Source organism: Ranitomeya imitator, chromosome 1, assembly GCF_032444005.1.
Source record: "Ranitomeya imitator isolate aRanImi1 chromosome 1, aRanImi1.pri, whole genome shotgun sequence".
Classification (NCBI taxonomy): domain Eukaryota; kingdom Metazoa; phylum Chordata; class Amphibia; order Anura; family Dendrobatidae; genus Ranitomeya; species Ranitomeya imitator.
In genome coordinates, this window is record NC_091282.1 from 346,010,819 (window position 1) to 346,027,396 (window position 16,578).

Below are 16,578 nucleotides of genomic sequence, written 5' to 3' on the forward strand. Positions count from 1 at the left end.
AAGCCTGAGGGCTCTTGTCTCTGGCGGCACGGCGCCCCGAACCAGGGGAACTGGCCAATGAATGCCATGAGTAGGTTCCACGAAAGGGCCGAAACCGGGCCTGTGGCTGCCGTCGGAACGTTTGTCTGAATCTCTGCTGGGGAAGGGAAGTACTTTTACCTCCCGTAGCGTTGGAAATCAGTTTGTCCAGTTTTTCACCAAAAAGACGGCCACTGAGATATGGCAGAGATGTGAGCGACTTTTTAGATACGGAGTCCGCTTGCCAGTTCCTCAGGCATAGCGCTCTCCTAATCACCACAGCGTTAGCAGCCGTAAGTGCAGAGCAGTTAGCCGCGTTGAGGGAAGCGTTTACTAAGTAATCGCCAGCCAAGGAGATTTGATTTGCAAGCTCCGCTATTTCAGGAGAAAGATCGCTGTTCTGTAAGGTCTTATGCAGAAAGTCTGCCCAAAAGGCCACGGCTTTGGCTACCCAGGTAGCAGCGAAGGAGGGGAAGAGTGCCGAGCCTGAAGCCTCAAAGACTGAACGGGCGAGGCTGTCAACTAGGCGGTCCGTGGGATCTTTGATAGAAGAGCCGTCCGGCAGATAGGATAGTTTTAGAGGACAAACGTGAGACAGGAGGATCCACAGGAGGGGATTCTGTCCATTGTTTTCGGAGATCAGGAGAAAAGGGATATTTGGACTCAAGAGATCTCTGGCCCTGAAAATGTTTGTCTGGACGCTCCCTATGACGCTTGACTATGGCCTGGAACTCCGGGTGATTGGCAAACACCCTGTGAGTACGTTTAGTCCTTTTGAAGGACACCGAATTATCCGTACTGGAAGTCGCCGGTTCCTCATCGACCTGAAGGGACTGGTTGACTGCCTCAATGAGACTATCTATAGTGTTCTGATAACCTGGCGACTCCAGATCTAGAGGCCCATCGGACTCAGGATCAGAGTCCTGGTCGGAAGAGGTGCCTGGGGAACGAGAGCGGGAAGCGGAGCTACCAGACGCCTAGGCCCCAAGGGCCTGGGGGACGAGCTACGGACGCGCTTCCTAGATGGCAGCTTGTGCTTAGAATGAGAGCGGCCCCTGCAGGCTGAAGATTCCGCAGCCGTACTGGGATGCTCCTGAATAGGTGGATCAGTGGTCCTGCTCCTGGTAGGATCCTGGAGGGACTCAATAACCTAAAGGTACCTTCACACATAACGATATTGTTAACGATATCGTTGCTATTTGTGACGTAGCAACGATATCGTTAATGAAATCGTTATGTGTGACAGCGACCAACGATCAGGCCCCTGCTGGGAGATCGTTGGTCGCTGAATAAAGTCCAGAACTTTATTTCGTCGCTGGACTCCCTGGAGACATCGCTGGATCGGCGTGTGTGACACCGATCCAGCGATGTCTTCACTGGTAACCAGGGTAAACATCGGGTAACTAAGCGCAGGGCCGCGCTTAGTAACCCGATGTTTACCCTGGTTACCATCCTAAAAGTAAAAAAAACAAACACTAGATACTTACCTACCGCTGTCTGTCCTCCAGCGCTGCGCTCTGCACTCCTCCTGTACTGGCTGTGAGCCGGAAAGCAGAGCGGTGACGTCACCGCTCTGCTTTCCGGCTCCCAGACAGTACAGGAGGAGAGCAGAGAAGCAGAGCGCAGCGCTGGAGGACAGACGGCTGTAGGTAAGTATCTAGTGTTTGTTTTTTTTTACTTTTAGCATGGTAACCAGGGTAAACATCGGGTTACTAAGCGCGGCCCTGCGCTTAGTTACCCGATGTCTACCCTGGTTACCGGCATCGTTGGTCGCTGGAGAGCGGTCTGTGTGACAGCTCTCCAGCGACCAAACAGCGACGCTGCAGCGATACGGATCGTTGTCGGTATCGCTGCAGCGTCGCTAAATGTGAAGGGGCCTTTAGTCAAAGATGCCATAGACTGCAAAAGTGACAAAGCCCACTTAGGGGGACTGGTCACCGCGGGCTCGTTTGCGGCGGGGGGCTCCAGAGCGCTTTTAGGGTCACAAGAATTACAGAGCGGGGCAGTATGCCCGCTTGGTAGCGTAGCCTGACAGGAGGTGCAAGAAGTAAAGAACACTGTATGCGTTTTTGCAGACTTTTTGTGTTTAGGCAGAGACATGTTGTCTGCTAATCTCCGTGCAGGCTGTGCAGCCAGTAAAAACGGAGCACTGTGCAGCCAGTAAAGCGGAGCACTGTGCAGCTAGTAAAGACGGGAGTACTTTGTAGAGCGGAGCCTGCAGCAGGACGGGAGCTGTCAGCGCGCAGCGCACGTACCCAGGTCCTGTGTCCAGATGCCGCACTGAGACCGGTGAGAAGTGGCATTGAGGTCCCCCTGTTGTAGGCAAGATGGCCACCGAGAGCTTGGAGGGCGCTTCTCGCAGTGTGCGAGAAGCGTTGAAGCGGTGGGCGGGGCCTCGCGCGTGACACGTCCTGTGGGCGGACCGTGGCCTAGCAGAGTCAGAAGCCGTGGGCTAAACTAGCAGTGCCCGGCCGCAAGATGCGGCCGAGCCCGCGGTGCGCTCGGGAGCCACCCCTTACCCCAGCAGACTCACCGCTAGAGATCCTCTTCAGGCGAGGTATGAGGGGCGATGCAGTCCACCTCGATCCAGCGCCCTCTTGATGAGGAGCTTGAGAGGGACTGGGAGGCTCCTTGCAGCACCGCTATTCTTTTAGTGGTGGAGCAGAGGGAGGGCGGCCGGACAATACTCCGGGAAGATGGCCTCTGTGTATCCTAAGGGTTCGCTCCCCTAGGATTTCACAGGGCATGTCCACGGCTGAGCATCCCACGTTGCAGGAAAGGGTACGGGGAGTAAACTCGCCGTGCTCACCTGTTGGTGTTTCGGGGGAGATTGGACCCCTTAAAAGGGTCCGTCACCCCCTTCATCCTCTTGAGAAAAAAATAAGAATAAAAATAAAAACGTCTGGAAAGAAACAGATGCAGTGTGCCTCCTACGGACACTAAGCAAGAACTGGTATTATCCGGAGCCAGTGGGCGGTGTATACTGCAGAGGAGGAGCTAACCCTTTTTTGCATTTACTTAGTGTCAGCCTCCTAGTGACAGCAGCATACACCCACGGTCCTGTGGCCCCCAATGTGGCGAAGGAGAAATACGTGTTATTGATGCACATTACAACGCAATGAGGACAGTTTACATGCTACAAAGGACATGACAGGTTCCCTTTAATGTCAAAATTGGCTCTGTCACTAAGAGGTTAATCAATAGGTCATTTTTTAAATAACTTCCATTCAAAGCCTCCAGTACATACATAGGAATGTCTCACAGGAGAATAAATCACAAATGGTGAGGCTCACACATATCAAAGTTTTTATTATATACATTTATATCCAAGTTCTTTATTGTTTAAATTAACTGGATCCAGCAGAACCAATACAGCATCTACCGTAAAAAGGGGTAGGGTCTACCCACATGCTCACAGCAGTAGTGAACAGTTTAACCCCTGTGCAATCCACATGATAGCAAAGGGTTTAAAATGAAGGCAGAAATAGGAGCGACTTTGGGAGTAAGAGAATAAAATCAACACTATTCATTATTTGGTCCATGTTCATTTATCCCGATTAGAAAAGTAGCAGACTCATGCGCACAAGGCCTCTCTTCTCATAAGCCCAGCCTTCATACAGGAAGGATGGTGATCGTCATACAGCTGGTATAGAGGAAGGCTCAGTTCTTCAGCACTATTTCAAAGGCTTGGGAGATGAATGGTGATACTTCAGGTGCACGACACTTCAATGATAGCTGTTAAGAGAAAAATGAGACAATTAACTCTGTACAGTACTCAGAATCCAAATAACCATAGAACACCTCACCAAGTCAAGCATGATGGAAGATTTCACCTCTGAATGATGCAGAATTGGAAATGCAAGTTGCAACTAAAGCTTAATACTAGAATCATAACATAAGTAATGTTTCTACAAAGAAAAAAGGTTATAGGCCACAACATATTAATGGACTATCCCTAGGATAGTTTATCAGTTTCAGAATAGAAGTTTTTCTGTAATAGCGGCAGAGGCTTAACAGCAGATCAGTGTGGGTGACGCTTGTCGGATCCCCACAGATCTGATATTGATGATCTAGCCGGGGGGGAAAAAAAAAAAATCTTCAATCTGTTGGGACTGGACGACCCCTATAAGACTAGGTTTATATTTACATATGTAGAAGACCTTTAATTAACGACATAGCATGTTGGTGGTTGCTTGTTTGCTTACTTTTACATGTAGCAATCATCAGCAGATTGAAAACATCTATTCATTCCCAGTTTCATTATTGCCGGCAGCACAGCTCAGTCTACACGTGGGAATATGTAGCCAATAATGATTGTAAAATAAGCCATGACGCGACAAGCATTTCCTTGTTTGACGACTGACATGTTTAAATGGCACAATGATAGTCTTTAATGGATGTCTGAATTCGGCTCAAATGGGGAGTGACCCAGGAACAAAGTATGTTTTAATTAATAGATCTTGGAATAATAATAATTTCCACAATTGGATGTGTTGAATAAATGTTCCTGTGCTGAGATCATCTTAAATAAATAAGATAAAAAATAAATGTGCCCCTGCTGTGTACTGTGTAATGGCCGTGCAGGAACATGGTCTGATCATACCACAGCTCCTGGGCAGGAGAGGAAGCAAAAGGATATACAGACAGGACAGCAAGGGGCACAGCTGATTCTTTCTGTTAGGTAAAGCTTTTGCTGCCCCGTGCTGTCCTGTCGGTATACTACTTTCCTTCCTCCCCTGCTCAGGAGCTGTGGTATAATCAGACCATGTTCCTGCACCGTCAGAGAAAGCCATTACACAGTACACAGCAGAGGAACATTTATAAGATCTCAGCACATGAATATTTTATTTAATTACATCCAATTGTGGCAATTATTATTCAAAGATCTATAGAGTAAAATGAACTTTGCGGGAAAACCCCTTTAAGGCTACGTTCACATTTATACAGTTCTTTCCAGCTTGTGCTTTATAAAGTCAGAGAAAATTGTACAGTTTTCACGGGAAACCATCTTAATGAATGAGAACCGACCCCTTCCATTTGTAAAGTGAATGCAGCTATCCTTTCTAAGCTTAGCACAGAACGGTCTTAGCCATATTTTTGGCTGCACTGATCGCTAAAAGGAATATATAGCAGGTTGATTGGTGTTTAGTCTATGCCTTACAGCGTGATGGGCGCATTCAGCGCCATGCTAACCATGTACAATAAGGGCTGACTAATAGAACGTACTTACTGCCCTTATGGGAAGGGCGCTCCCATCCACACCCAGGGTAGGAATATTTTCGAACACTCGATATAAGGAGCCAGGAAACAGAACATTGGATTTCACATAGAAGCGAGGCAGATGTAAGGGACTGACAACTTATCGGACCCTCTAAACCAATGTCAGAAGCAGACAGACATGGGACAGGTCTAGCCGGTACTTACTGCACAGCTGGGACTTCCAGGCTGCAGCCGCAGTTCTGCCAGCACCCAGATGCCATTTGTGAGCTTTATAGACTGGTACAACATGTCCTGACCGTCCACTGTACGCCGAGCCACTGTGTAGACATTGCTGGCCTGCAGCTTGGTGCTGACAGCATCTGGGAAATTAACAGCTCAGCATTAGCTTACACGCATGAAGACTAGAACCTAGGAGCAACGTTACCATGAATAAAGTATGAGCAGACAGCAATGTCATCACTTAGGGAAAAGGGGATAACGGATCGCCAAAAACAGCCATGCTCCCCTTAACAGTCACTGTTATTAGGACACGCTGGACAATCGCATGCACCAAGATGTAGAAGCACAAAAAGTGGGAAAGACTATACTATGATTACAATGAATGATGTGGTGCAGACACAGTAATGTACGACACGCAATCTCCCATCGCCAGCCCCATCTACAACGCCTGATCGTAACCAGGGACAGCCTCCCACCAGCACAGAGATGGTAGCGGAGTACAGAGGCAGGGGCACTGGGGAAGGGGCTTTTCCCCATACATCTGGATTTCGGCTGGTTCTTGAGAGACTCTGCTGCTCCCCGGCAGCCATGTGCTACTAGACACACATTGCGGCATACTTTTAGTAGTGCTAATAGGTACAACAAACTGCAGCCTAGTATCTGTATAGTAGTCTGTGTGGCCATTCCCCTGTAAAACATACCTGGACTTGGAGGACAGTCTCTGATCTGGAACTGGGCCTCATTCTCATTGGGGATGTCCTTCCATGTGGCCAAAAACATCTGTCGCTCTGTTCAGAAAAGTAAACAGAAACTGACTTTTTCGTTCTCTCCATGATAACACACAAGGAAGTCTTAAAAAGGGGTGTCCATCTTTGATTTTTTTTTCACTTAAAAATGTATGTATTTAAGGCTAAAAGTCATTACAAATATTGCACCGTTTGGCTTTTACAGGCTTATTCAACTTTAATGTAGTCTGTGGTCATAAATCAGCTGAGAGGAGGGCAGAAAAAAGAAAACTCTCTGAAAGCGCTCACTGACAGATTCTCAGTTAACCCATTCTGCAGCCAGCAATAGGCAGTGCAAAAAACGGGATGTAGAAAGCAAATGGGACAACATTTTTAATCATATTCAATTGCAAAAACAAGTCATAGTACTAAATACATGCATTTAAGGAAGGAAAATGGTTTCTAAGGGTGGACAACCCCTACTGGAGAACACTGCACAGCAACGATCCACGTGGTCACTATCACTCGGCTTCAGTTTCAGGATAATATGGTGTTCTACATAGGCGTCTGTTGTTTTTCCTACAAAATTATGTATTCACAGGTAGTGTCTCTAGATATAACAGACTGGGCACAGATTGTAAGTCAGTGTGATTAGTACCTGTCATTATTACCTCTCGTGTCTCCCCTTTTCCCCATAGTTTGTAAGCTTGCGAGCAGGGCCCTCACTCCTCCTGGTATCTGTTTTGAACTGTATTTCTGTTATGCTGTAATGTCTATTGTCTGTACAAGTCCCCTCTATAATTTGTAAAGCGCTGCGGAATATGTTGGCGCTATATAAATAAAATTATTATTATTATTATTATTATGATTTATTTACGGGGCGACAAAACGGGTCACATACACTCGCACTGCAGAAAAGAATAAAAACAAGAACCACTGACACAGAAATATTGCAGCTGGGCTTAGAAATCAAACATTAATTTTGGGGAAATTACTGGTGGACCCTGGACACTCACCCATCTTTCCATCTTCCACAAATAGAATGTGCACTGGATACACAACACTAAAGTAAAACACATCAATGTTGTTTTTTACTGCCACCTGCAGGAAAACAAAGAGTACTGCATCAAACCACAAAAACCATTACGCTAAGCTTCATAAATATTGGATGTTGTGCTGATATCATGATCTTATTTCTAGACGGGTAGAATCCTAGATACACAGATTAACACGCCACACTATGAGCAACAATCAAAGCGGGCGACATACCTGCAAGTTATTGAGAGGCTCCATTTTCATCACAGACCCAACTGTATTTAAAGGGAGAGAGACTTCTGTAGATTGGTTGGGGGCCAAGGGAGTGAGAATCTGGAGTGGAGCCGCAGGGGCCAGGCCAAAGCTGTCAAGTACATTTAAAGGGAATGGTCTAGTCAAAACTAATAAAAAAAGATTTGTCCCAAATGCTTTACTCTGGCAAGCTCTATACCTGTTGCGATTGAACTGTATGGCAAAGTCACTCATGACCTGAAGGGCTCGATTGGTGAACTGCAGATCCATGAACACTGCACCAGATCTTCTAGCAAAAGTGCCACTGATTTCCAGGCCCTTGCCTTTCATGGCATGTAACCATACCTGTCATAAGGAAGCAGAAGACGGATCAAGAGCAACCCCGATTGCATGGTAAGGAAGCAGGTCATCTTAAAGGGATGGAAAACTAAAGTGCACGTGATTTCTTTTAGGTGCCACTTCAGGACACGCTGCCAGCTTTTGTCCTAAAACTTCTTTTTTGGCATCATTTTGATTTTCAAAATTTTTGCCTTCCAAGCAGAAGCCACTTGAAGAATGGTCGGGTCACTTCTTGTAACCGCTCTGCATATTTGCAGTTAAAAGGAGCTAAAAAGAGTGAACATGTGAGCAAGCTATTTACATTCTATTTCTTTTCATTCTTGAGCTCTTTTTCAGGTGGGTTCCAAAGTAGGTGACCTTGAAAAAAAATAGTGTGCACATACCCTTAAAGAAGCACCCCGATTAAAGTTTTTATCCTCTTAATATATTGCGATCATCAGATTCTATAGCACTGTGTACTTGCAATTGCTCATTTTGCCTTTCTACCCAGTAAATTTTTCTCTTTTCTCTGCTCTATTTAGAAACAGGACGTGTCTTCTCTCTGTATATAAATCATTCCCTTTTCAACTCCTCACCAAACTGCTCCTTCCTGCCAGGAACTTTTGCAGTGACTGGTGAGTCATGCAGGGAAAATTGACCTCCTGTTTCTACATAGAGCTGTGACGGAATCGGCTAGTCAGTTTGTCATATACCTTAATGGGGAAACAGAAGAATTAACTGGGTAAAAGGCATAATGAGCAATTGTAAGTACACAGTGCTATATAATATGACTGCAATATATTAAGAGGATACACATTTTGATGGAAGTGCTTCTTTAAGGATTTTGCAATATGCTTAGGTAAGCACAGCGTGTATGTGTTTTGAAAAGGAAGACATCATCAGGAAATTACCTACTGATTAAATCAGGTTTTTGTGCCAAATGTAGATTTTTAACCCCTTCATGACCCAGCCTATTTTGACCTTAAAGACCAAGCCGTTTTTTGCAATTCTGACCAGTGTCCCTTTATGAGGTAATAACTCAGGAACGCTTCAATGGATCCTAGCGGTTCTGAGACTGTTTTTTCGTGACATATTGGGCTTCATGTTAGTGGTAAATTTAGGTCAATAAATTCTGTGTTTATTTGTGATAAAAACGGAAATTTGGCGAAAATTTTGAAAATTTCGCAATTTTCACATTTTGAATTTTTATTCTGTTAAACCAGAGAGGTATGTGACACAAAATAGTTAATAAATAACATTTCCCACATGTTTACTTTACATCAGCACAATTTTGGAAACAAAATTTTTTTTTGCTAGGAAGTTATAAGGGTTAAAATTTGACCAGCGATTTCTCATTTTTACAACGAAATTTACAAAACCATTTTTTTTAGGGACCACCTCACATTTGAAGTCAGTTTGAGAGGTCTATATGGCTGAAAATACCCAAAAGTGACACCATTCTAAAAAATGCACCCCTCAAGGTGCTCAAAACCACATTCAAGAAGTTTATTAACCCTTCAGGTGCTTCACAGCAGCAGAAGCAACATGGAAGGAAAAAATGAACATTTAACTTTTTAGTCACAAAAATGATTTTTCAGCAACAATTTTTGTATTTTCCCAATGGTAAAAGGAGAAACTGAACCACGAAAGTTGTTGTCCAATTTGTCCTGAGTACGCTGATACCTCATATGTGGGGGTAAACCACTGTTTGGGCACACGGCAGGGCTTGGAAGGGAAGGAGCGCCATTTGACTTTTTGAATGAAAAATTGGCTGCACTCTTTAGCGGACACCATGTCAAGTTTGGAGAGCCCCCGTGTGCCTAAAAATTGGAGCTCCCCCACAAGTGACCCCATTTTGGAAACTAGACGCCCCAAGGAACTTATCTAGATGCATAGTGAGCGCTTTAAACCCCCAGCTGCTTCACAAATTGATCCGTAAAAATGAAAAAGTACTATTTTTTCACAAAAAAAATTCTTTTAGCCTCAATTTTTTCATTTTCACATGGACAACAGGATAAAATGGATCCTAAAATTTGTTTGGCAATTTCTCCTGAGCACACCGATACCTCACATGTGGGGGTAAACCACTGTTTGGGCACATGGTAAGGCTCGGAAGGGAAGGAGCGCCATTTGACTTTTTGAATGAAAAATTATCTCCATCGTTAGCGGACACCATGTCGCGTTTGGAGAGACCCTGTGTGCTTAAACATTGGAGCTCCCCCACAAGTGACCCCATTTTGGAAACTGGACCCCCCAAGGAACTTATCTAGATGCCTAGTGAGCACTTTAAACCCTCAGGTGCTTCACAAATTGTTCCGTAAAAATGAAAAAGTGCTTTTTTTTTCACAAAAAATTTCTTTTCGCCTCAATTTTTTCATTTTCACATGGGCAATAGCATAAAATGGATCCTAAAATTTATTGAGCAATTTCTCCCGAGTACGCCGATACCTCATATGTGGGGGTAAACCACTGTTTGGGCACACGGCAGGGCTCGGAAGGGAAGGCGCGCCTTTTGACTTTTTGAATGGAGAATTAGCTCCATTTGTTAGCGGACACCATGTCGCATTTGGAGAGCCCCTGTGTGCCTATGCAATGGAGCTCCCCCACAAGTGACCCCATTTTGGAAACTAGACCCCCCAAGGAACTTATCTAGATGCATACTGAGCACTTTAAACCCCCAAGTGCTTCACAGAAGTTTATAATGCAGAGCCATGAAAATAAAAAATAATTTTTCTTTTCTCAAAAATGATTTTTTAGCCTGGAATTTCCTATTTTGCCAATGGTAATAGGAGAAATTGGACCACAAATGTTGTTGTCCAGTTTGTCCTGAGTATGCTGATACCCCATATGTGGGGGTAAACCACTGTTTGGGCGCACGGGAGGGCTCCGAAGGGAAGGCACGCCATTTGGCTTTTTAAATGGAAAATTAGCTCCAATCATTAGCGGACACCATGTCGCGTTTGGAGAGCCCCTGTGTGCCTAAACATTAGAGATCCCCCACAAATGACCCCATTTTGGAAACTAGACCCCCAAAGGAACTAATCTAGATGTGTGGTGAGCACTTTTAACCCTCAAGTGCTTCACAGAAGTTTATAACGCAGAGCCATGAAAAAAAAAAAAAATCTTTTCTCAAAAATGATTTTTTAGCCCGCAATTTTTTATTTTCCCAAGGGTAACAGGAGAAATTTGACCCCAAAAGTTGTTGTCCAGTTTCTCCTGAGTACGCTGATACCCAATATGTGGGGGTAAACCACTGTTTAGGCAGATGTTGGGGCTCGGAAGTGAAGAAGTGACGTTATGAAATGCAGACTTTGATGGAATGCTCTTCGGGCGTCACGTTGCGTTTGCAGAGCCCCTGATGTTGCTAAACAGTAGAAACCCCCCACAAGTGACCCCATTTTGGAAACTAGACCCCGAAAGGAACTTATCTAGATATGTGGTGAGCACTTTCAACCCCCAAGTGCTTTACAGAAGTTTATAACACAGAGCCGTGAAAATAATAAATACGTTTTCTTTACTCAAAAATAATTTTTTAGCCCAGAATTTTTTATTTTCCTAAGGGTTACAGGAGAAATTGGACCCCAAAAGTTGTTGTCCAGTTTCTCCTGAGTAAGCTGATACCCCATGTGTGAGGGTAAACCACTGTTTGGGCACACGTCGGGGCTCAGAAGGGAAGTAGTGACTTTTGAAATGCAGACTTTGATGGAATGGTCTGCGGGCGTCACGTTGCGTTTGCAGAGCCCCTGGTGTGCCTAAACAGTAGAAACCCCACACAAGTGACCCCATTTTGGAAACTAGACCCCCCAAGGAACTTATCTAGATATGTGGTGAGCACTTTGAACCCCCAAGTGCTTCACAGACGTTTACAACGCAGAGCCGTGAAAATAAAAAATCATTTTTCTTTCCTCAAAAATGATGTTTTAGCAAGCAATTTTTTATTTTCTCAAGGGTAACAGTAGAAATTGGACCCCAGTAATTGTTGCGCAGTTTGTCCTGAGTATGCTGGTACCCCATATGTGGGGGTGAACCACTGTTTGGGCACACGTCGGGGCTCGGAAGTGAGGGAGCACCATTTGACTTTTTGAATACAAGATTGGCTGGAATCAATGGTGGCGCCATGTTGCGTTTGGAGACCCCTGATGTGCCTAAACAGTGGAAACCCCTCAATTCTAACTCCAACACTAACCCCAACACACCCCTAACCCTTATCCCAACTGTAGCCGTAACCCTAATCACAACCCTAACCCCAACACACCCGTAACCCCAACACACCCCTAACCCTAACCACAACCCTAATTCCAACCCAACCCTAGCCCTAAGGCTATGTGCCCCCGTTGTGGATTCGTGTGAGATATTTCCGCACCATTTTTGAAAAATCCGCGGGTAAAAGGCACTGCGTTTTACCTGCGGATTTACCGCGGATTTCCAGTGTTTTTTGTCCGGATTTCACCTGCGGATTCCTATTGAGGAACAGGTGTAAAACGCTGCGGAATCCGCACAAAGAATTGACATGCTGCGGGAAATACAACGCAGCGTTTCCGCGCGGTATTTTCCGCAACATGGGCACAGCGGATTTGGTTTTCCATATGTTTACATGGTACTGTAAACCTGATGGAACACTGCTGCGAATCCGCAGTGGCGAATCCGCAGCGGCCAATCCGCAGCCAAATCCGCACCGTGTGCACATAGCCTAATTCTAAAGGTATGTGCACACGCTGCGGAAAACGCTGCGGATCCGCAGCATTTTCCCATGAGTTTACAGTTCAATGCAAACCTACGGGAAACAAAAATCGCTGTACACATGCTGCAGAAAAACTGCACGGAAACGCAGCGGTTTACATTCCGCAGCATGTCGCTTCTTTCTGCGGATTCCGCAGCGGTTTTACAACTGCTCAAATAGAAAATCGCAGTTGTAAAACCGCATTGAAATGCGCAGAAAAAACATGGTAAATCCGCCATAAATCCGCAGCGGTTTAGCACTGCGGATTTATCAAATCCGCAGCGGAAAAATCCGCAGAGGACCAGAATACGTGTGCACATACCGAAACCCTAACCCTACCCCTAACCCTACCCCTAACCCTACCCCTAACCCTAACCCTACCCCTAACCCTAACCCTACCCCTAGTTCTTACCCCAACCTTAGTGGAAAAAAAAAAAAAAAAAAAAAATTATTGTCCCTACCTATGGGGGTGACAAAGGGGATGGTGTCATTTACTTTTTTTTTTATTTTGATCACTGAGATAGATTATATCTCAGTGATCAAAATTCACTCTGGAACGAATCTGCCGGCCGGCAGATTCGGCGGGCGCACTGCACATGCGCCCGCCATTTTGGAAGATGACGGCGCCCAGGCAGAAGACGGACGGGACCCCGGCTGGATCGGTAAGTATGATGGGGTGGGGTGGGACCACGGGGGGGGCGTCGGAGCACGGGGGGGGGGGGTGGATCGGAACACGGGGGTGGGGGTGGATTGGAGCACGGACTGGGGGAACGCTGTGCGGGCAGGCGGATCGGAGCACGGGGGGGGATCGCTGTGCGGGGGGGGTGATCGCTGTGCGGGGGGGGGGTGATCGGAGTGCGGGGGGGTTTGATTAGAGCACGGGGGGTGTGATTGGAGCACGGGGGGAGCGGGCAGGAGGACGGGGGAGCGGAGCACAGGACCGAGGAGAGCGGACCACAGATCGGGGGGCTGGGGGGGCGATCGGAGGAGTGGGGTGGGTGCACATTAGTGTGTCCAGCCATGGCCGATGATATTGCAGCATCGGCCATGGCTGGATTGTAATATTTCACCATTTTTTTAGGTGAAATATTACAAATCGCTCTGATTGGCAGTTTCACTTTCAACAGCCAATCAGAGCGATCGTAGCCACGAGGGGGTGAAGCCACCCCCCCTGGGCTAAACTACCACTCCCCCTGTCCCTGCAGATCGGGTGAAATGGGAGTTAACCCTTTCACCCGATCTGCAGGGACGCGATCATTCCATGACGCATATGCTGCGTCATGGGTCGGAATGGCACCGACTTTCATGACGCAGCGTATGCGTCAAAGGTCGGGAAGGGGTTAAAAAACGTTGGAATTTTTTTTTTCTCTACATATCACAATCTTTATTAAAAATAAAGATCTTGTAATTTTCGGGCCATAGGGGCTTTTTTATATTCTAACTTCCTGTTTCAGGAAACAAAATATGCAAATCAGTAGCAATGGTCATACCGTGACCCTTATCTTTTAAGTGTATGTTTATTGGGGAGGAACGTCAGCAGTGACATCATCTATTGTGATCGGTGGATCCTATATCCTATGTATTACCCATCACTGTAATCCTACTCATAAGAAATACGCTTGTAAACTCCTCCTGGAAGGACAAAGTACCAGTCTAAAAAGCTACAATGTCTAGAGTGAAAATGGCAAGATTAATGCATATTTTGTTTTATAAAGATCGAGATACGAGATACGAAAAACAAAAAAAATTATATTGCCAAATTAAAGAAAAAAACAAAAACATGTAACACAGAAAGCGGATTCAAGTAAGAGGTCATTTTCTGTTGATGGCTTCCCCTTTAAAAGGGGGTTTCCATGAACAAAGTTGATTTCAATCAATAGATCTTGGAAGAAAAATAAACTCCACAATTGGATGTGTTTAAATTAATAAATATTCCTGTGCAGACATAATCTTATAAATGTGTCCCTGCTGTGTAATGGCCGTGTCTGACCGTGCAGGAACATGGTCTGATCACACCACAGCTCCTGGGTGGGGGGATGGAAAAGAGTATACAGACAGGACAGCAAGGGGCACAGCCGATTCTCAACTAAGAGCCGAAATCCTTAGACCAGGAACAGAACAGACATTTATAGGACATTTCATAACTTTCCCAAATTCTTATGAAAACATTACAGCACGTCCTGCATTGAACTACTGTACCCAATTTATTATATATTTTAGGAGTCGGAGTCGGTCCATTTTATACCAACTACAACTATGACTCCGACTCCACCAAAACGGACACCGACTGGCCCCACAGCCATGTGTTTAACAATGCAAAGTATAGGAGAAGCTTTGCAATTTCAGTCTTTCTTTATCCATTCTGGAAGACACTGATGACACTGGTACCGTTTTTTCACGGACGTGTGAAGGAGGCCTAAGAGACAGTTGCATGTATAACAAATATCACTTACTGACTTTGGAGCCACATATGATCCAACAAGAGCACCTGTTCCACTGCCCAAATCAAAGATGTCACCGAGTCCTCCAGAGAGTGGAGGTCCAAGGGAGGCAGCAGCCACCGGAGGAGCCATGAACCCAGTAGGCAACTACAAGAGAGGCAGGATAGACATATACTATACAAGGGAACACTATATAAGCAATATGGTATTTCACAAATACTATGATCAAGCACAAGCAACGTGTTTATCATAGGACACCATACATTGGGTTATATTTCTGATTAGGAGACAAATTAGAAGATGTCAACCTTGGATCCAATCAGGGAAATAGGAGACATAATTGGCGCGAATTGATTCACAAGACCCAGTCCATTGGCTACGTCAGTAATATGTGGCCGCTGGACTAGAGCCCAGAGAACCATCTCCCACCTCCCGAAATCTCCGGTTCTGCTTTTTATGACATAGCACCAGGTTAACTAATCAAAAAAGAGGCCATCATGTAAGACGCAGTTCTCAGGGCATATGTCCAGTGGCCATAGATTACTGATGGGGCTGATGGCCCAAGACCTGAATATTGAACTGCACCAAGTCTAGTCATAATCTAAGGATAAATGTTTGATAAAAGAAGTGACTATCACTGGGAATAAGGAATTTCACTTACAGACAGATTTGGACCGGTGTCAGCACCCAGCTGTAAAGTAAAAAGAACATTTAAAACAAAATAGTTTCTTACAAATTGAAATGGTGTTTACAGAACTACTCTAGAGCCCCCAAGATGTGATGATGAAGCCTAGTCCCCGGTGTGAAGTTGTCACACGATTGGAATACGAAGGGGTTCAAATCTACCCCAACAACCCATGCAGCACAGGCGCACACTTCTACCTAGCATACCCCTTCTGAGTCTTCCACAATCTTTGAAGTTGAAGCAGATGAGAAGGGAGGCAGAGCACAGGCAACCAGAAACAGGCGGGGAGACACACAGAAAAGCCGAACAGCAGGCAGGAGCAGCCAAGGAAAGAATAATAACAGAAAGAGAAAAGAAAAATGATAGAAAGAATCAGCCCGATACACTATGGAGGAATGAGGAATTATTTCCAAAGCAAATGAAAAAGGTTTAAAAGGACTTAAGACAATATTTGGGCAAAACTTCATTAAAGAAGACGATGTTATGTGTCACAATGGAGTCCCCGAGCTCTGATACTTTGTGATTTAGTCCATGAATACACTTCCACATAAAGGGGTTGTCCGGCATAGCACACTTCCGCATCGGGAGGCGAGTGGTGCTGATGACACAGGGACCATGCAACTGTCCTATTCATTAAAATATCAGAATAGAAACCATAGGTGGGTCGTCTGAGCTGCTGATGGAGATCCAAGAGAATGGTCCAGGATATAGAAGTAGAATGGTTACGTATGGCATTATATCGTCATGAAGTGTGAAACGCATGGATAATAAAACCGCATCACGTCTACTTTGTATCCTGGACCATTTTCCCGGATCTCCATCAGCAGCGCAGACGGCCCACCTATTGTTTCTCCTCTGGCGTTTTAATGCTTTTTTAGCCGGTGGGACAACAGCAGCTGACTAATTTCGGCTTGATCCTTGTTGTACGATGCACAACTTTACCAG

The 16,578-nt window shown here is 45.4% G+C and overlaps 1 protein-coding gene across 2 annotated transcripts in view; it reads right to left on the reverse strand.

The window, feature by feature from the left end:
• Positions 1–3,301: 3,301 nt before the first annotated feature.
• AP1B1 (adaptor related protein complex 1 subunit beta 1) overlaps positions 3,302–16,578 on the reverse strand; it is a 29,391-nt gene continuing 16,114 nt past the window's right edge. For both annotated transcript variants that reach the window (XM_069759993.1, XM_069760001.1), the window contains exons 15-22: positions 15,610–15,639; positions 14,961–15,095; positions 7,669–7,814; positions 7,452–7,581; positions 7,199–7,283; positions 6,159–6,245; positions 5,443–5,597; positions 3,302–3,753 (exon numbers count right to left, since the gene is read on the reverse strand). In XM_069759993.1, the coding sequence (XP_069616094.1) occupies positions 3,679–3,753; positions 5,443–5,597; positions 6,159–6,245; positions 7,199–7,283; positions 7,452–7,581; positions 7,669–7,814; positions 14,961–15,095; positions 15,610–15,639 (843 nt within the window). In that variant the 3' untranslated portion in view covers positions 3,302–3,678. The remainder of the gene's footprint in view (positions 3,754–5,442; positions 5,598–6,158; positions 6,246–7,198; positions 7,284–7,451; positions 7,582–7,668; positions 7,815–14,960; positions 15,096–15,609; positions 15,640–16,578) is intronic.